The sequence below is a fragment of the Bos taurus genome, chromosome 3 (genome assembly GCF_002263795.3).
Source record: "Bos taurus isolate L1 Dominette 01449 registration number 42190680 breed Hereford chromosome 3, ARS-UCD2.0, whole genome shotgun sequence".
Taxonomy (NCBI): Eukaryota; Metazoa; Chordata; class Mammalia; order Artiodactyla; family Bovidae; genus Bos; species Bos taurus.
Window position 1 is genome coordinate 89,219,538 of NC_037330.1, and position 21,736 is coordinate 89,241,273.

The following is a 21,736-nucleotide window of genomic DNA, read 5'->3' on the forward strand; positions in this document are numbered from 1 at the left end:
CAAAGCTGATCCCTGCCTTCCAGATTACCATCCATGGGGAGAGAGGTCAAAAATAGTCACAGGAAATGTGGGATCCAGTATATAATTACTAATTGTGAAAAAGGCAATGAAAGAAAAGACTAGAGTGCTATGAGAAAATAAATGGGAGAAAGGTGATATTTGTGGTAAGAACTCAAGCAAACACGAGAGATTAATTGAAGGAATACAAGAATATGTTGAGTCCCAGTGAAGGAAAATTGAAGGAACTTGAATCAGTCTTTAATTTTTCTGTTTGTTTCAGTTATCTTGCTAACTAATAATGGTTCTCCAAATGAACAAATGTTATCAAAGAACTGAGATCATTCTCATGGTACTTTGTTTTATTGGTAATTGACGGTTTCAAAAGTATCTGCCTGCCTTGTCCCTCCACCATCCTAAAAGTTCCTCTAAGACATGGATGGAGAAAGTTCCTTTTCTTTTTGGATGATCCAAAGTTCCATGAGTGGCTAACCCTCAAATTACCTCTCAACACCCAGTTTTGACTGAGTTATGTGGGTGATAGAACTGTTGGTTGTTGATGGTGCAGTCTGGTCCAGAACAAAGAAAAAGTCCGTGCTGATGGGTATCTTCTGTCAGCTGAGTGAGGTCTGTATCCATTGGTCAGCACAAGCAGTGACATCCCCTGTCCCGGCTCCAGCCTGTGCCCGGAGGCACTCAGCATGCCTGGGTCTGCACCCTGTGGCCTGGACACGAGGCACCTCCGTTCTGGGGTGCGGGATTGTTACACTCTCTCCTCCTCTCCTGGGTGCCCGATCTGCAAGCAGACCAGGAGCTCCAGCAGCTCCAACGACCATCCGCCTGAGCTCCTGCATGGATGATTTCCCGGGGAACAAGGTTAGCATACCAGCAGCAGCTTGGATAGTGAAGAGTGAAGCCCATCCCACCGCCTTAGAGTGGTCTATAAGCTCTCCTTGGGGAAATGCCTGGGTGTAGCCAACCAAGACCTCTGTGCTTGCTGCCTCACACTTAATTTGAAACTCTGAGTGGAGTGAGAAGAGGCCACCGGGAGCCCATCTCATGAAATTGGAACCTGCAGTTCCATGGAAGATGGATGGCAGAGAGAGGCATGGAGGCCTCTGAAGAATGACTCCAAGCCAGTGAAGTGTGTGCAGAGAGGGAGCTCATCCCACCTAGAGCTTCACAGACAAAGGCCAGCCAGACATCCCTAGGGAAAGGATTAGTGGGCTTTTAAATGAGGGTTCAAAAACCAACCCCCTCAGTCTCTGATGGAGCCTCAGTGGTTGATAGATTCTCTGCACAGAGTACCAGAACCCGTGTGCTGAACACGCACTGTCTCTGGAAACCCAGCTTACACAATCCCTCCAGCCTGGGACTGCTGCCTTCTGCTGTCTGTATGCCTCTGGACCAGCCCATCTCCTCACTTAGCCTGAGTTTTCACCTCTGTAAAGGAAAAGGATGGATTCATCCAGTGGGGTTTTTCCATCATAACTTTTTTCATTTCTGTTGTTGTTGTTTTTTTTTTGCCTTAAATGAAATCTTGGATGGGACCCGACATGGAAGTCAGATGAAAGTGAAGCTGCCCTATTTGAAGCTGGGGTGTCTATTAGGTTTCCCTGCTCCCCTGGGGCAGCCCCTAGGAGACCCCAGCCTTCGTCAGATCCCAGTGTGAATATCATTGGGTTAGATTATCTTCAAGTCCCTTCCAGCTCTGTAATTATACTCCCTGGTGGGGCAGCCACAGCAGGGTTCTCTAGTCCTCTCACCTCTGTGGCTTGGTTCCTACAGGCAAAGATTTGCTGGGAAAATCCCTTGGGCCCTCCATTAGTGGATATCCATGGTGGCTGATTCCCCAGCCTTAGATTTCCTTGCCAGATTGATCTCTGTCTGGCTGAAAGTTCAGTCTGATAGCCTCATGGCCACCCGAGGTCCATACCCTGCTTAGAACAAGGTTAATGGAACCCTCATGAGCTGAATGCAACTGACTGAATGTAATCTTATAGGGAAAACAGGGCTGTGAGGAAGACCCAGCGCCCTGTGCCCTGCCACCCCTTAGATCAATGTTATCATGCCCCATTTTCCAGTGCCCACCATGGATCATGTGACTCAGCATGGTTACCACCAAGCCCAGCACTGGATCACTGGCGAGGCATCTCTGGGTAGTCCACATCCCCTGTTGCCTTTGCACTATGCTGTGTGGACAGGAATCCAAACACATCCCTGGCTCTAGGGACCCTTGACATGCTCTGATTCTAATCATCCAGATAGAGCCAACATCTGTTCTTTTAAACCAGGTCACCTTATAACCAGCACTTGGACCATATCCTCCCTGTCCACTCCCCAGAGTGATAGTCAGTGCACTCATCTCAGACTCTCTGCCCTCATTCCCTACATGCCCTGATTCTTAGGACAGTAGTCCCCAGCCTTTTTGGCACAGGGATCAGTTTCACAGAAGATAGTTATACCATAGACCGGGGAGGCAGGGGAGATGGTTTCAGGATGATCTGAGTGCACTGCATTTATTGTACACTTTTATTTCTAATCTAATGCCACCTACAGGTGCGCAGCCCAAAGGTTGGGGACCCCTGTCTTAGAATGTAAATTAATAGAATGTAACAGTTAAGAGTCCGGGTCCTAACATCAGATCACCTGGGTCCAAATGCTAGCTCTGACTCTCCCCAAATAGATGACCCAGCAAATTATTTCACCTTCCTTCTGCCCCCCTGTCCTCATCTGTGAACTGGGGTGATAAGGCATCACTGACTCAATGGCTATGAATTTGAGCAAACTCCAGGAGATAGTGAAGGACAGGGAAGCCTGGCGTGCTGCCGTCCCTGGAGTCGCAGAGATTCAGACAGAATTTAGCAACTGAACAGCGACAACATCACATTCTTGGGGGGATAAAGGAGTTCATGCACATGAAGTGTTGCAGTAGTGCCTGGTGCAGGATTTGTAATTCTTTCTGTTCACTGAGCTTTGGTTCCTCTGGAAAGTTGCCTGGCCAATGAGGCAAATGGGGGCTAAAATGCAGTCCAAACTCTGCTTGAAAAGTTAAGAGATCCCTGGGCCTTGGAGCTGGGCAGTATCAACCCTGCATGATTTTCTGTGTATCTCCCAACTTATACACCTAACAGGCAGTTTCTTTTTTTCCAGTTCCCATGAGGAAACTGTACCAGGCTTGGCCCATGTAATTGTTCTGCTTGGGTTTTGTTCTCTGAATCTTCCTTCATAAGGACTCTGGAATTGACTCACATCTTGGCTTACCCCTCTTGGAATTCTTCCTACAGGATATCAGGCAGCTTGTTGGGACCCCATTTATATTCCCTTTAGCCCACAAAGGAGGGATTTAGATGAAGCTCCAACTCAGGACAGATCTTCTACCAGTAGAGCTCTCTCTTCTTTTTTCTTACTTGAACTGAGTTTGCCACACAAATTGGCTAGTTTAATTCTCAGCCCAACCTGTGATGCAGGTACCAGCATCATCCCCACTTTACAGGGGATGCCTACCCAACATGAAAATTAGCACCACTGGGATGTGAAGGCCTATTTGATACCATAGCTGTGCTATCTTGCCTCCCATTTAGAACAACCCTCCCATCGATAAAATTGTTACCCATCCATCAGCTCACTCTAAAACCAGGCTCCTATCCCATCTACCCTGTGCCTCAATCGTTTGTTTTATAGATAACCTTAGACCCTTCTGGAATTATTTTTCTTTACGCTTTCATCATTGCAGTTGTCAAATGAGACTGATTTATACATTGATTTGGTAGCCCATATTTTTGCCATCATTCTGTGTACAAGTATACATGGAAAAATTGGAAGCTTATGGATTCAAACATGCATAGAGATTCTTGAAGCTCAAATGGAAACATAGATGAGAAAGATGGGTCCCAGAAAGAAGAAATGATTATCAGCATATCAGTAAGTTAGTGAAACAGCTGAGATTCACACGCAGGTCTCTAGACTTCATCTTTAAGGGACTTGGACCCTTATTTGAGAAACTTCTTTTCTGATGCAATTGCTTTGTGTTGCAGCTTAATAGGTTTAACTTTGCAACCTTAAGCATTACATTACTTGCCCCAAGCTTGTGTTTAGTCATGACAATTTATCCCTTGTAGTGGATTGAATAATGTCCCTCAAAAGATAGGTTGATGTTCAACCCCGTTACCTGCAAATGTTACCATATTTGGATATAGGGTCTTTGAAGATAAAATCAAGTTAATATGATGTCATGTTGGATTAGGGGAGGTCCTAGTCCAATGACTAGTGTTTCTATACGAAAACAGAGATGTAGCATGGAGACCACCATGTGAAGACAGAGGCAAAGACTGGAATGGTGTAGCTACAAGCCAAGAATGCTTAGTGTTGCTGACAAGTGCCTGAGGCTAGGAGAAAGAAGAGATTCCCTTGTGGAGCCTTCACAAGAAAGCAGCCTGGCCAGTACACCCAGAATGGGATTTCTAATTTCTAGAAGTCTGAGTCAATAAATTTCCATTGCTATAAGCCACCCAGTTTTTGATACTTTGTTGTGGCAGCCTTCGGAAATGAATACAACCCTCCAGAAATTAGCCCCGTTGTCCATATGCGTCTCAGTCTAAAACTGTTCTCATCTGAGAGAGGGTCCCGATGGTAGGAAGAGAGCATAAGAACAGGTAAACGCAGGGGTCAGTCATAGAGCTCAGAATGTGGGTTCCTAGAGCAGTGGGCAAGAGGGCACAGAGCAGAGAGGCTGGGAACCCCAAGAACCCTCTGAGCTGGAGTAGGCTAGAAGCTGAGTGAGGATGCACGGGCCTTACCCTCTGACTGCATTTGCTCACAGGCAAGGCCCTGGTGACCCACGGGGCACTGACACTTGCAGCTGGTACCCTCAAGGATGGGCTCCCCATTGTTGAAGCAGGGCCCACAGCGGCAGGCGTTGAATTCCATCAGGTACTTGTCCAGGGCCCGCCGCAGGTTCTGGCGCTTGGTCTCCAGGGACCCCAGGTTCGTGTGCTGCAGTATCTCATGGATTGGCTTCATCTGTGGGCACAGAAAGAACAGAGGACTGCACCCTCGGCTCTGTACAGCTTCCCAGAGCCCAAGAACTGGTCATCAAGCCTCGGGAAGGCCTGCTGCATGCCAGACACAGAGCCAGATTATCCTGCTGCATTAGATCCAAGCAGCCACTCTGTAAAGCGGGTATTAGGTTTCCCAGACCATGGATAAAAAAGCAGAGTCTAAGAGTGTTTGAGTGACCAGCTCAGGACCACACACAATGGACCATGCTGAACATGGAGCTACATAACTTTGAAACCTGTGGTCCCCAGATCCCAGAGGAAGACAAGAACCCAAAAGCTATCTGTGCCAACTCATCCACCCCCTCCAGCATTCTTAGGAGGCAGGAAGAGTATAAAGTACTTACATGTCTATGTGTATGTTTTACTGTCACCCTTCAATGCAGGGATTAATAAAATTCTTGACAGGCAGTTGTGTTGCCACTGCTGAGCACAACCCCTAAGGGTGTGAGTGTGGGGTTTGCCTGTGTGTATGCTGGGGTGGTTTTATATTTGCAGCAGCCCATTCTAGGCAGGAATGTAGTCCAGGCTTTCTCAGCCTCAGCACTATTGCATCTCCAGCTGAATAATTCTTTATTGGCAGGGCCGGGCCAGCCTGTGCATTGTATGGTCATTAGCAGCATTGCTGGCATTTACCCACCAGATGCCAATAGCATCTTCTAGCCATGAAAACCAAAACTGTTTTCTGATATTGCTAGATATCCCCTAGTGGGGAAAGGGTGGTCAACCCCTGCTTGGAAAGTCATAGATAGAACAGAGAGCATTGAATCTGGGGCTAGAAAATCTGGCTTCAAATCCCAGCTCTGCTTCTAGCTATGTGATTGCTGTCCCATTACACATGAGCCTTCCTTCCTCATCTGTAAAGTGAGAACAATAGTCCTGCACTCCTGATTTATCAAGAGGATTAAAGTTGAAAGACAGGGAAGGGCTGTCACACAGTCACAGCTAAATGAATGCTGCTCGCTTCTCAGCTGTGTGGCCCAGAGCTGCCCCTCCTAAGCCTGAGCCCCATTATCTATAAAATGGGAATAATAACCTACTTAAAATTCACATGAGGATCTAAGGAAATAATGAATGTAAGATACCATTGCAAAGAGGAAGAACAGTATAAAGTAAAGCACCATTTTTATTTGTTAGATGTGATGATAGCAAAAAAAAAAACAAACATTTTTTTAAACTGTATGTATATATGGTCATCTTCAATATGCTTATAACACTATTTTTTAAACACATAAACATAAAATAAAAACTCTTTCCCAGGTCTCTCATTTTACAGGAGAGGAACCTGAGGAGCTGAGAGAGGAAGGATTTGCTAAGGTCACAGAGCCATTCTGAGATGGGACCGAACCCCACTGGAGCAAACTTACTTCTCAAGAATCAGAGGTCAGTGAGGGCACTCGCCATGCTTTGAGTGGGTTCCTGGAAATGTGTACAGAAAGACCTGTGGCAAACAAACCTTGTCCTGTGACCAGGGGCCGTGGCTGAGGTCACCAGGCTGGTCATGTTGGTATTGGCTGGGCCCCCTGCCAAGGGGAGAACACCATTACTGGAAGTGCAGGGAATTTGGCCCCACTGTTAGGAAACTGGTGCAGAATGGACTGCCCTGGATAAATATGACTCTTAGTTCCAGAGAAAGCCAGGACCATTGGGCAGCTTCCCTTTGACCTTCCGGGGGAGCCCAAAACTCAGATCCTCATCTCTCCTTTCTATTCCTTGGGCTGGTGGGACTTAAAGAGGGAAGAAGATTGGGGAAATGATTCTTAAAATGTTAGAGCTTGAAAGCTATTGGCAACGGTCTCGTTCCCATTTTACAAATGAAAAAAAAATCAGAGAAGGAAAGTAGTATGATATAACACACTATAAAATAACAGATAACATATAATAATGTATACCATAACAAGATCATCACATGGCATGATTCCTGTGTTCACTCAGTCTAAGCACCTGCCATAAACAGACACTGCTAAGCTCTGGGAATATGCAAGTGAAAAAGATTCTTTCCACTCTGAGCATCAGGTTCCAAATAACTCTCTAACTGGCCTCCCCTCCATGTCTGTAGTCTGATTGCCTGTCTGTCTGTCTCTAAGCATTTTCCTTTTAAAGCACAGCTTTAGTTGCATCAATCCCCTGTTCTATGACCTGCCAACAGCCTCATGCATCAAATCCAATCTTCCAGGGGTCATCATGGGTTGTGAAGAGATCCTGAGCATTAGAATCAGTCAGTCCTGGCTCCAGTTGGGCTGTGCCATTTTCTAGTTCTGAGATGTGGCCAGCTTCCTTAACCTCCGCAAACCTGCCTCCTCATCTGACTTCACTAAGTACTGATGTCTCTCTCCCTAACCTTGAGATGTAACATTTTACTATCCCCATGTTACACAGCAGAACCCTGAGCCTCAGAAGATGAAGTAACTCATCCAAGGTCACACACACACATCAAAAAGGTGGCTGATCCGTGAGCCAAACTACATCTTTTTTCACTCCAAACCCAAGCTCTCTCTCCCAAAAGTCTTCTCCAAATCATGCACATCAGTCTTCCCCTTCGAAGTTTTGCTCAAAGCAAACAAAGAGCTCACCTCTTGCCCATGAAAGGTGATATATTATTCCTGATATCAATTTTACAGTTTTGCCCAAATCACTAATAGCTTGATGATAGCAATTTTCAGACCCTATGTGAATTACAGGTGCGTGAAAATGGTCCCTTACTTATTGGAGAAGAAATGAAATCAAGGTTAATCCATCTGACCTCTTTCTTCATAGAAAAGAGGGTGTTGTAATAGATTTTTAGGTTTAACTGTTTGTATCTATTTTAAAGAGAAGGAATGTGTCCACACCTGGAATTTTTAATTATATATAGAAAATCAGCAAAGGTCAGGAAAATGGGCAAGAAAACAATAAAATTTTACTTAAAAGCCCAAAATGCAACTCTCATTTTCTAATGGCTTACATCTTCTTCACCCTAAACTCAAGCTGTCTCTCCCAAAAGACAGTATTAGGTTTTCTTACATATGAATTAAATAGTGTGATGATACTGGTGGAACAATTCACTTGATTTACAGTTTGAATATAACTTTACTTCCTTTGTGGGGTTAGGGATTTAAGGCAAGCTTTCTCAATTTTGGCGCTGTTAGCACCAGCAGCCAGTTTCCTTGCTGTGGGGGCTGCCCTGTGCACTGGGGGGTGTTTAGCAGCCTCCCTGGCTTCTGGCCACTAGATGCCAATAGCATCTTCTCAGTCGTTACAATCAAAAATGTCTTCAGATATTGCCCAATGTCTCCTGGGGGAGAAAAATTGACCCTAGTGGCTGAGAACCATGGCTTTAAGGAAGGTGCTAGAATAGAGGGAAGAGAGAACTGGACATGAATTCCAAAGGTCTTGGATCCAGGTACTTCCACTTATGGGCTCTGTGGCCCTAAATGAGTCCTCTGATGACTTGGAACCTCAGTTTCCTAATCTTTTCAATGGGGAGAATCCTGTCTGTGCCAGAGGTCATCATGGTGACATCATTTAGAGCAGGGGCAGCAGACTATAGCTTGAAATCACACTAAGCCCACAGCTTGTTTTTGTATGGCCTTTGAGCTAAGAATGACTTTAACATTTTTACAAGATTGGAGAAAAAGAAGAACTTGTATGAAAGAGACTGTATATAGCCTAGAAACCTAAAGTATTTACTATCTGCTCTTTACAGAAAAAATTTTGCCAACCTCCAACTTAACAGATGTGATTTTTAAAGTCTTTTATGTATAAATGAGAATAGTGCTTTTTTTATAAGGTGGACTACTCCTGAAGAAATTCTAGGACTACCAGTATAACACTAGACCCTAACCAGATAGTAAGCTTGTGACCCCAGCCCTCCTGTGGCCTGCATATAGAGTCACGCATCCCTGTAGCCAGGCTTGGGTAAGGCCACCAGTTCAGCGTGCCGTTACATTTAATCTTGTTTTTTGATGGACTCATAATAAGAAATATAAAATGATCTGGTCTGCTTCACTTTCATTCCTTGTGGACCTAGAGTTTCTTCAGCTGCGAAAAGACTTACCTCAAAATCAATAACAGCAGGATTATACTTTAATGACCTCCCCCAGGAGCGGTACGTAACGAGGCTGCTGTCCTGGGTCAAGCTGCCTCCCCAGCCAGAGCTGCCGCCGCGCACCCGAGAAATGAAGTCTTCCACTCCCATGGCCTTCTCGTTTTCAGCTACCATCGAGAGAATAATCACGTTAGCGCATTTCCTTAGATGCCAGAGGGCCAGTTGGCAAGCTCCACTAAATAAGATTTGGAGCAGAGTTTAAGTGCTCTCCTTAGAGCTGTCTCCTAGTCTTCTACCTTGCTCAGTTAACTAGCAGGACAAGGCAGAAAAGAAGCACCAACACTTGGAAATCGACTCATCCTTTGGATTAGAGCAGGCCCTGGGAAGACAGCTCAGCCCAACATGGAGGAGGGAGAAGATGGAGAAATGGATAATATGGATTTATTCATGTATTCATTTACAGACCAAATGTTTGCTTGGTGCTTACCATATGCCAAATAGCTTCAGCCAAATACTATAGATACTAGAACTGATTTCTCAGTAGGGGTTCAGAGAAAGACGTGGTCGGATCTACAGTAGGAGTGGGAGGTGGTCAGGTAGGAAGTCAGTTACCTAGAAGAATGGGTAAATCTTGGCAGGTAAATGGAGGGAGGAGGGAAAGGCGACCGAGTGAAGTATTTGACTTAAGACCCTGAGACGTGAGTAGCCCAGTGCAGTGGAAGTAACTTGAACCTCATCTACTCATCCATCTATTATAAACATCTATTTCAGCATCCTTGCATCTTCTGTGTCTTCCACCTGGAAAAAATGACTCAGCACATGTTGAATGAATGAATGAATACATGAGCATGTATACTGACCTGTGCAGGAGATGTTATCAAGTATTCTTGCACAATTTTTCTCTAATAACTATTCTTTGAACTTGGACTTGGTAACCACATTTTTATCTCTCAGCAAACTTGTGTCCTCCCTCTGAGCTGTACCTGATGGGACTTAACTTTCCAGATTCTGTCTGCACATGCCTTTCCTCCCAGCTCTTACTCAGATCTTTGTCTGGTGCTTGAAATCTAGGACATTGTACAAATAGGAAGTCAGGCATTTCTAAGGTGATCTCAGCCCATGTTGGGATTCAAAATAGGGTCACTACAGGTCATTGGTTTGGGGTATACAACAGTTACACACTGCGACCATCGACTGAAATGGAATCAATTGGGAAGGAGAATATATATGCCTCGATTAGGTGTCCAAGGGGGAATCTGGCTTCTTTGGGGGGAAGCCCATTATTAATACTTGCTTAGTTTGCCATCTCCAGATTTTTTACAGGGTCCTAATGATGAACTTCCTTTAATTTGTATCGCCTCTGAATACTCATACTCAATGCCCAAAGAGACTCCAAAGCATTTCTGGATTTCAGCGCTGGTAACACCTGCAACAGGAAGCAGAGAAACACAGAATGCTGAGACACAAAAGACAGTGAATATATACAACCAGCTCATAATAGTAGTTCATGGCTCACCAGCTCACAGTAGTGAAAACTAGCTTCTATTTTAGAGTCTATGAGATCTGGGTTGAAATCCCTGTTCTTTACCTGAGTTTCAGTGTTTTCTTCTCTACGGTCCCAGTGCAAATATTCCTGAAATAAGAAGGACTATGGATTGCACGTGCTAGTTGGTCAAAAGCGCTTGTGCCTTTTCCTTTGCACATTCTCCACGGGGCCTCCTTGAGCAGCTGATTCTGTCTGATCCATCTCCTTTACCCCTGTGCCTAGTGCAGTGCCTGGCCCATGATTGGCACCAATCTTGCATATGTTGCCCCTTCCTCTCTCCTTTTTCACTGTCATTCTGAAGTCCACACGAGCTCCAATTTAAACACCATTTCTTCCGTGAAGCACTTTTGAATCAGAACACATCCCTCTTTCTTCAGAGATACCCATGTGCTTTGTTCGGGCCTGAATGATCATTTGTGTCCTGATTCTTTTTGCCCAGGTGCTCTTTGCCCCTCAGAGAGGCTAGGTGTTGTCAGAAGATTGATAGATCTCCATGGGGAGGCTGCCTGACCTCTGACCCCAGGAGAACTGTGAGGCCCACATTAGCTGCCTCTGTCTATATCTGAGGAGCTGCTGAGGAATCTGCATTTTGCAAATGAAGAACATAATTCTCAAAGGGAATTTGCCCCAAATCCCACAGCCTGTAGGTGAACAGATTGGGGTTTCCAACCCTTGGTCAACTGGCAAGATAAGGCTAGAAAAGCAGACGGGAGCAAGATATTGACCATTGCTACAAGGTTCAACTTCCTCTGTAGCCAAAGTCTTCTGAAGCCTGTGAACCGGAGTTTGTATTTTCAGCACATCATTGCTTTTCACTGCAACTATAAATAATTATAACTAGTCAGTGTATTATCCTGGCAATCAAAAAGGAAAGATCATTTAGGTTGTAATTCAGTTAAACTAAAGATTAGATTCAATATTTTCAAGGGAGTTTTGGGCAGCAAGTTTACTTGCTGGCATTCCCATGAAACTAAACTCCATGAGGTCAAGCACTGACATCTTATTTACCGCTCTGTCAGTCTGCCATGGAGGAGGATCTCCATAAATACTCTTAGGATAAATGATTGATGAATGAAAATGAATGCCAAGAATTGTTTCGTAACAGCTTCTGATGGAAAGAATCTTAGAAGCCAGGAATCATGAATTCAAATCCCAGTCACTTAGATGAATGGACAAAGAAATCATATAGAATAATTATATACATATTATATAATTAATAATAATCAAATAGTTATATATAATTATAACATATATAATCATTATAACATATATAATCATTATAATTATATAAATTATAAGTTATATACTTACATATAAATAATGTATGATACATACTTATATGTATTAGTATATATAATATAATTATAATATATATTATATGTAATTATTATATATTAAAAACTGTATACATATGTATATCCTCTATATAGCCCATATATATGTGTATATATATGTATGACATATATATATATATATATACACACACACACACCCTATAGATATATCCCATATAAAGAGATCCTACCTTAAAATGTAAAGAAATTTGGGACAATGTGGATGAAACTAGAGGACATTATACTAAATGAAATAAATCTTACACAAAAAGAAAAAAAACTTTACAATCGTACTTATACATGAGCTCTACAAAAGTCACATATATTGAAGCAGAGAGTAGAGTGGTGGTTTCCCAGGACAAGGAGGTGGTTGGCAAAAGGGGAGATTCTGCACGAGGTTGCAGTTGTGTCGGAGAAATAAACCTAGAGAGCTAATATACAGCCTGGTGACTCTAGTTAATAATACTATATTGAAAACTGGAAATTTGCAAAGGGAATAGATTGCGAGTACTCTTATCATCTTACCACACACACACACACACACACACACACACACCTGACTATGTGAGGAGAATATGTGTTAATTAGCTTGACTGTAATAATCACTTCATATATATATATATATATATATATATATAATCATTATACTGTATACTTTAAATATATACAAATTTTATTTTTTTTTAAAGTGAAACAAAACACATCCCAGTCCCTGACACCCTGTATGAACTTAGAAAAGGTCCCCAATCTCACGGGGTCTCAGTTTCCCATGTATGGAGAGAAGGAGTTAGACTTGCTCATCCCCAGGCCTCTCTTAGCCGAGGCCCTCTGAGCCTCTGTGCGCAGTGGTTTCTGAATAACTCTGAGCTGAGAGTTTCTAGGAGAAGGGATCCTTTAAGCACTAGCACTCAGCACCAAGCGAACGGCTTCTTCTGCCATTTCCGTTCAAGTACTTTTAATTTTTAATGCACTACTAATTGAGGAAGATTTAGCATATTTAATTGTTTTGATTAAAAACTGCTTCAACAGTGATAAACAAAAGTGGATGAAAGGAATTCATGGGCAGAAGCCAGAGTGATTACTTAGGTGAGTGGTGGAGTGCTGCTGAGTGAAGTGACAGGACGGGCTGATTAGTGGGGGCTGGGAGATGCCTGTGCAGTGATTATGCTCCTGAAGGGTCTGCCGACAGCTTGCCAGGCACTTCTGGGAGAACCGAATTCTACAGTAAGGCTTGATTGCAAAGAATTGCCTCCTGAGGACCCTGAAGGAGGGTACCAGCCAGCAAGGGGAGGTCTGCGACTTAAGAACCACACAGCGTGAGGGCTAAAAGTATCCTTAGTCACCTACCTGACATGTCTCATGTTTAGCTGTGACATGCTTGGTTCATAAAGGTTAATTGTCTTGCCTAAGACAACATAGTTAAAAAGAACAGTGGAGCTGAGATTCAAACACGTCTGTCGTGCTCAGAAGAATTAGTGGTACTTTCACTAATTCCAGTTATTTCATCAGAATAAAGTCTGCTGAAAATTTTAGTAAGCATCTACTATTACCATCCCAGGCATACTATATGTTGGACAAGGTAGACACTCTGAGGATAAAACTGATATAAATATGATGCCAATCTGAACGAGTAAGGTCCTGGCCTTGAGAAGCTAGCAGATGTGGGCCATATAGTCAGTGAAGACTCACTTGGATCTGAGAGTTGCTCATTTCAATACACCAGGACTAGAAGAGGAGTCTCTTGCCAGAAGTCATGGGGACTGCAAGTCAGAGCTGTCTAGAGAGCACCCATGGAAAACCAAGACCAGTAAGCTGGGATAGGGGCCGGGGGAGGTCAAATGTGATGCCCAAATCCAGGACTTGAGGCTGGTATTGAAGCTAAGACACAAAGCCAGAGTGACAGATGCAAAGAGCAGAGGAGGGGGTGAGGGGAAGAGCAGAAATATGTCCAGCACGACTGAGTAACACTTGCCCAGATGGGCGCGTGGCGTGGGTGGACAGACTGCAGGACCAGGCGGTGCTCTGCCGGGGCTCCACCCCACCTCAGCAGCCTGACTCCTTAGATGTCAGCTCTGGACCACATCAAACTGGCATTTGCTTTGGGCTTTTGAACTCAGTGAATTGGAGTTGATGCTTGCTGAACCTGGGTACATAGTGAGATCTTCTGGAGTGCTTATTAAAAACAGGTTCCAGGTCTCCACTTCTCTCGATTCTGATTCTGTATTTCAGAGTAATCAGCAAATGATATTTTAAACGAGTATCTCGTATGAAACCTATGCAGTGCATCTGGGATCAGATATTAAGTACCCTCGTCCTACAGAGAACCTCCGGTGACCTGTCACAGCAAGCTGGCCTCTGCCCTGTCCTAGTTAATCCCTTAAATAAGGACCTAGCAGCCAGGCTCATTGTATCTGCCCAGGCAGAAGGAACTAGAAAATGAACCAGGATCCAAAAAGCCCTCAAAAGGCTGATGAACAGACAGACAGACCAAGCATGAGAAGTGAGATTCAGACTGGAAAGTTACAAGATCCTGTCCTGGAGATAAAATACCAAGTACGTGAGCACAGTAAGGGATAGAGTCAGCTTAGCAGGAAAACCAGAGAAAAGGCCTAAGCGTATTAGATAACTTCCAGCTCAGTAGAGCAGTGATGCCAAGTGAAAATTATAATCAATAGAGGAAAGGCAGTGATAACCTCACTCCTTCTGCACAGGTTAGAGAAACCCAGAACCTGGAGCCACGTTTTGGGAGCCACACTTTTCAAAGGAAATAAGAAAATGAGACATTCACTGGACACCACGCAGCCTTTGAAAAAAAGGAAATCCTGCTGTGTGCAACACCATGGCTGAACCCTGAGGACGTTATGCTAAGAAGCCGGTCACAGAAAGACCAGAACTGCATGATTCTACTTAGTGTGAAGTATGTATAGCGGTCAAACTCACAGAAACAGAGCACAGAATTGTGTTTACCAGAGGCAGAGGGAGAGGGTGATGCTGCTAAGTCACTTCAGTCGTGTCCGACTCTGTGTGACTCCATAGATGGCAGCCCACCAGGCTCTGCCATCCCTGGGATTCTCTAGGCAAGAAGACTGGAGTGGGTTGCCATTTCCTTCTCTAACGCATGAAAGTGAAAAGTGAAAGTGAAGTCGCTCAGTCGTGTCTGACTCTTTGCGACCCCATGGAGTGCAGCCCACCAAGCTCCTCTGTCCATGAGATTTTCCAGGCAAGAGTACTGGAGTGGGTGGCCATTGCCTTCTCCAGAGGGAGAGGGTGATGAGGCATAAACTCTCAGTTACCCTAGATGAATAAGTTCTGGAGTTCCTGTTGTTCCACTCTGTCCTTAGAGTGAAGAATTCTGTATTGTATGCTAAAACATTGGTTACAAGAGTAAATCATGTGTCAAGTGTTCTTACCACAATAAGATAAAAAAAGAAGCTGGGGAATGATTGGGTAAGAAGAAGCATAAGGTTGAAGATATCCAAAGCTTGGTCCTTTTGGGAATGTTTAAGGTGATGTGAACTTCCAGATGTTCAAGCTGCTTTTAGAAAAGGCAGAGGAACCAAAGATAAAATTGCCAACATCCGTTGGATCATCAAAAAAGCAAGAGAGTTCCAGAAAAACATTTATTTCTGCTTTATTGACTATGCCAAAGCCTTTGACTGTATGGATTGCAATAAACTGTGGAAAATCCTGAAAGAGATGGGGCTACCAGACTACCTAACCTGCCTCTTGAGAAATCTGTATGCAGGTCAGGAAGCAACAGTTAGAACTGGACATGGAACAACAGACTGGTTCCAAATAGGGAAAGGAATACGTCAAGGCTGTATATTATCATCATGCTTATTTAACTTCTATGCAGAGTACATCATGAGAAACACTGGGCTGGATGAAGAACAAGCTGGAATCAAGATTGCTGGGAGAAATATCAACAACTTCAGATATGCAGATGACACCACCCTTATGGCAGAAAGTGAAGAAGAACTAAAGAGCCTCTTGGTGAAAGTGAAAGAGGAGAATGGAAAAAGTTGACTTAAAGCTCAACATTCAGAAAACAAAGATCATGGTATCTGGTCCCATCACATCATTGCAAACAGATGGAGAAACAGTGGAAACAGTGGCAGACTTTGTTTTTTGGGGGCTCCAAAATCTCTGCAGATGGTGACTGCCATCATGAAATAAAAAGGCACTTACTCCTTGGAAGGAAAGTTATGACCAACCTAAACAGCGTATTAAGAAGCAGAGACATTACTTTGTCAACAAAGGTCCACTAGTCAAGGCTATTGTCTTTCCAGTAGTTATGTATGGATGTGAGAGTTGCACTATAAAGAAAGCTGACCACCTAAGAATGGATACTTTTGAACTATGGTGTTGGAGAAGACTCTTGAGAGTCCCTTGGATTGCAAGAAGATCCAACCAGTCCATCCTAAAGGAAATCAGTCCTGGGTGTTCCTTGGAAGGACTGATGTTGAAGCTGAAACCCCAATACTTTGGCCACCTGATGGGAAGAACTGACTCCTTGGGAAAGACCCTGATGCTGGGAAACATTGAGGGTGAGAGGAGAAGGGGACGACAGGATGAGATGGTTGGATAGCATCACTGACTCAATGGACATGAGTTTGGGTAAACTCTAGGGGTTGGTGATGGACAGGGAAGCCTGGTGTGCTGCAGTCCATGAGGTTGCAAATAGTTGGACACAACTGAGCGACTGAACTGAACTGAACTGATGGTGATGAGGGATGTTTATCGGAATGACGAAGGAGAGATTTCTCTCTCAGAGAACTAGACTTAACTTCCCAGAGGGTTGTCTTAAGGAAAAGGAATTAATGGCTTGTTGGTGGGGCTACAAGGGCGAGAACTAGGACCAAAAGGGCAGATGCTACAGAGAGAGAGTTTGAGACTCAATGTAAGGTAAAACGCTGCAGCACTCAGAGGCCAAGGAGGTCATTGCTTCGTGAGGCAGTGAGCTCCCCACATCTGGAGGGTGCCAAGCAGAAGCTAGCTGTGTGCTTGTCAGTAGAAGGGTTTGAAGTATTGACAAGTAGTCTCTTAAGAGCTCCTCTAAAGTCAAGATTCTGAAACTTTAAGAACATACCAGAATACTTGAGGAACATTTGGGATAACTTCATTATGTCCTTAGTAATTTCTTATTGTGTGCCAGGCGTCTGGAAGTACAGGTTAAGGGGAGTGTTTGCTCTCTGTATGCTCACAGCCAGGTGTGGAGACATGGACGGGTAAGCTGACAGTTCTTGTACTATGTGGTGAGGACTTTGAAAGAAGGCAACAAATGCACAGATATAAAAGGAAGGGTACTGGAGGCAAGTGTGAAAAGATGAGTGGGGATTAACCAGATTGTGAGGAGGACGTTGAGAGGAGAGGGTGGGCACGAGAAGGCCTGGGGACCCTGGCAGCAAGATTCTGCTCAGAGGGGCCAACATGGTCTAAACTCAAGAGTGGAAGAAAGGGAGATGCAGATCAGTCCAGGAAGTGCTGGGAGACCCCTGGGGTCCTCCACACTCTCATCTGGTCCCTAGAGGAGCTGTTGTGCCCGCCAGGGAGGCCAGGAGCCGGGAGATGCGTCTCCGGCCACCGTGTCTGCTCCTTGTTTTCCACCTGGTCTGGACTGTGTGCAGGTGTGAGAGCTCTCCTCACACCTCACATCTCCGTGTGGAGATGCTGCACCCACACGGCTCTGAGGCAGAACCAGGCAGCCTGACTTCTGAGGCGCCAGAAGCAGCAAGTCTCTGTCATTCCTCAGATGAAAAGCATCGGGTGGAAAACAGCAGGTGCGATGCATTATTTATCTCTATGCAACAAACAAATGCCACTCAGGTGGCTGTGATTTATGTGTTATGTTGCTTTGCTACATTGGTTGCTCCCAAAGACAGCCTCAGAAAGGAAAGGAAGAATCGTGTAGTCTATTTCATGCCGTAACATTGGAAAAGATGATTGTTTAGTGTGTGGCTGGATGGGCCGGGAAGTGTTGGCTAACTTCCTTGCCCCTTCTGTGCTTCTGCGTATCCATTAAAATGCATGCTTCTTCCCAACTACCTGAGAACAAGAGCGCCCGTAACTCTGTGCCCTGGCATGTGCTGTTCCCTATAAAAGTCCCCTCCCTTCCTTCACTGAGTTCCTCCCTCTCAGCTCGAGGAAGCTTTCCCTTACCCCCAAAGGCCCTGTATCTGTGTCCCCACGGCATCCCTATGTGTCCATCATGGTATCCCCCTGCCTCCCTATAGCATAGTATTTGGCGCCCTTTGGCAATTGTCAATTTCTTGATCTGTTTTTCCAATTATTCTGCAAACTTACAATGTCATCTCTGGGGTTTTCAAGACTTAGCATGTGACAAGCCCCAGAAGTGCCCAGGGATGCACTAATTCCAACCTATCTAGACAATACCTCTAAAATCTTTGACAGTCACTGGTCTTCTTCTGGTTGATGATACAAATTGCATCTTTGTAATATCTCCTGTTTGACTGAGTTGGTATTTTATAAAGCTCTTTCATCAGCATTATCTTATCAGAGCCTCAAAACAATCTTATGGGACCAGGAGGCTTTGCTCTTTTTACAGGCAAACTAGGGTGGGAAAAGGCAGTAACTGTGGGGGTTAAGTGTGTGAACTGAGGAGGCAGAGTTCTGCCCATCCCTGGGAGTGTGGCTTTGGGTGAATGACTGAGCCTCTCTGTGCCTCATGTTGCCGATTTGAAAACGGAGATGAAAATGGATTCTATACATGAGTCTCTAAAAGCAGTGTCTGGTACAATTAAGTGTTCAACAAATTTTGTTAGTTTTTGCTGTGGTTATTAGGTAACTTGCCTTAAGATCTATGACTAATAAGCCCAAGAATCAGGGTTTGATGCATTCAGGGCCCACTCCATCTCATCAAGGCAGTCTTACTCTGCAGGAAACATTCATGATGGGGCATGAGCAGCAGTGGCCTCACCAAGACTTTCATTCCATGACCCCCTCATTCCACAAAGCAGCTCAGAAAAGGAATCTGTGCTTCCAATGGCTAATCTGGGGGCTGTGATCTCTTATACTCCTCTGCCTGATGAGAGGCTACCGTCAGAAACTCTGGCCCACTAGATGAGTGTGGTCATAACGAGAGGCTGGAGGATAGCTGAGGGCCAGGCACTGAAGTGGAGACTGATTGAGCCGGAATCTCTATGCACACTGACTATCTGGACCTCTCTATATCACAGTTATCTATAGCATGGAGATTATAACACTCTCTGTCTCACAAGGGTGGCCCTAAGGGTTAAATGAGTTAATCCATGCCATGTACAGTGCTTCAGATAGTTAAGGGTTAAATGAGTTAATCCATGCCACGTACAGTTCTTCAGATAGTTCCTGGCTTGAAAGTAGCCAAAATGGTCGAGAATTACTATTATTACTGCTGCCAGAAATGCCACACCATACACAGGCTGTGCTGTTGGTTCCTGATTCTGAACTGGAAAAATCAGAGACTAAGGGAAGCTGAAGAGTTTATGAACACCTGTTTTCTTAATCAACTTCTCTGTAGTGTTAGCTGTACTATAAACTGAGATGGAATGAATGAAGAAGATGGAACATCCACATTATGTGCTGGGCAAAAATTTTCCAGGCATTATTTAATATGCACAGATCATTCCACAGGAGGTACACCTTTTCCCATTTTATAGATGAGCAACTCAAGGCTTAGATGGTTTCAGCCACTTGCCCAAAATGATACAATAAATAAATAGTAGATCAGGGATTGACCCAAGATCTGTGTCCAGAGCCCATTTTCTCCTTGCCACATACTTGGGGGAGAGGGAGCTAAGGATGGCCCTGGGTGTAATTTTGACATCATCATCACCTTCCTTTTGGGCTGAGACTGTTTTCAGTGATAGAGGTAGAAAGTCAAAATCAGGATAAATTCAGGAGGATGGAGCTAATGGTCTCAATTCCATGTGTATGTAAATGACTTAAGGGGGGTGGGGACAGAGCCAAGACACCGGGAGTCTGTCAGTCAATCAATACCATCCATCACTGTGAAGCCTGGTTGTCATGGTAACTGAGGATAAAGCCCGGAGCTTGTTAGAATCTAGTGCCTCTCTGTTCAAGATGATTGGTTGGTTAGCAAACACAGTGAAAGACCTTTTGGGCCAACCCAGACTACTTAGCCATAAGTACAAGACCCTTCGCAATCAGGTTCCTGCCCAGCTCACCATCCTCACTGTTCAATCCCACTCAGTCTCTGTAGGGATTCACCTCTGACTCTTCAGAGTATAAGAGAAGCTCTAGAGGGTGCCCAGCATCTATGGGTTTAGATTCTGAACCAGCCCTGCTAGAAAGACACTGAGTCTCTAATGTGAATCAGCCTCAGCCTATGGGAAAAATTCCAGGCACACATCATTCCCAAGACGCACTATAGAGGCAGGTGGTTGTAATAGTGTGATATACATAGAGCTATGTCCTGGGTGCATTGAAGTACTTAAGACAGGCTTCCAACCCGGAGCCGGGGAGACGGAAAGACTGCCTGGAAAATCCTGTGTGAGCAGAGACCAAGGGTGAGTAAGCATTAGCCAGGTGATGAAGACTGAAGGAGGGGAGGGGAACAGAGTCCCAGGTGGAAGGAACAGCACCAAGCAGAAAGTGTGATTAAGTCAAGGGACCAGCAAGTAGCTCAGTACAACATAGACCCAGGGGGAGCTATGGAGAGCTGAGTGCATGCTCCCTTGTCCAGGGCAGGGACCCTCCTGTCTCAGTTCACCCTTGCATGGCTCCAGCAGCTTGCTGTTCTGTAACTTGTCATCCTCTCTGTGGCTTCCTGGAAGCAACACTGACTACATTTCCAGGTTACTGATACATCATCACTCCTCCTGCAATAACCTAAACTCTGGATTGTTCTCATGTATGCACTGGCCTCAGGGGCAAGCCCTCCACAGAGAGTCTGGCCTTGGGGTGAATCACTTGTCTCCTGTAGCTCATTTTTACCCCTTGCTGCTTCAGCCACTCCCATGCAACTCTCTCCTCTTAGGAAGATCTAGCTACATGTTCCACCAGGCACACTCCTACTCCAACTAACTTCAGAAGACCAGGTTTGAGTGCCTCTGGAGTCTAGAAGATGGGAGTGGAAGAAAGGGTGGGTTGCTCCCTCCTTTGTACTTCTACTGAATTTTTTTCTATTCAAGCACTTATCACAGTGTATTATTCTTAGCCTCCAACTGACTACATATTTCTCCAGGATGGAGATCTGTGTGTTTTACCCCATATCTCTGGAAATCATGGCTTCTCTCTGAATATTTACTAGATGAGTAGATAGATTGCTGAATGGATGGAGATTGGATTATGAGAAGAGTTTTCCTTGGAGATTGTTTCCTGCCTCTTAAGAAGGGAAAAATGCTCTGCTCAGAACCTTCCTGAAAGGGAATTCTAAGCAAAAAATAGCAATAATATATAAATGTGACAGACTATATGAAAAATTTGAGAAACTTAGATTACACATCCATCTTCCCCAATTATTCCTCCTATACAGCTTAACCATCTGGGCTGCCTTTGTCCCAGTCTAGTAAAGGAACAGAAAATACATAGCTCAGAGGTTCTCAGTCCCTGCTCAGACCCTTTAGGAATCCACTCCTGACTCTCCAGAGGGCAAGGAAAGCTCTGGAGGATGTCCAGGATTGGTGGGATTAGATACTGAATTACCCCAGCCAGAAAGACATTGAAGCTCTACCATGGGTCAGTCTCTAACTCTGACAGACATTACTGATTGACCACAGTTCTTTCTGGCTGAGCCCTTATCTGGTGTCACAGTCCT

General features: G+C 44.6%; 1 protein-coding gene across 1 annotated transcript in view; it reads right to left on the bottom strand.

Annotated features, from left to right (window-relative positions):
* Window positions 1-338: 338 nt before the first annotated feature.
* Window positions 339-21,736, bottom strand: part of C8A (complement C8 alpha chain) — a 71,825-nt gene continuing 50,427 nt past the window's right edge. Inside the window, 4 exon segments of the mRNA NM_001046285.1 lie at window positions 339-845; window positions 4,797-5,019; window positions 9,091-9,248; window positions 10,376-10,507. Of these exon segments, the coding sequence (NP_001039750.1) occupies window positions 694-845; window positions 4,797-5,019; window positions 9,091-9,248; window positions 10,376-10,507 (665 nt within the window). The 3' untranslated portion in view covers window positions 339-693.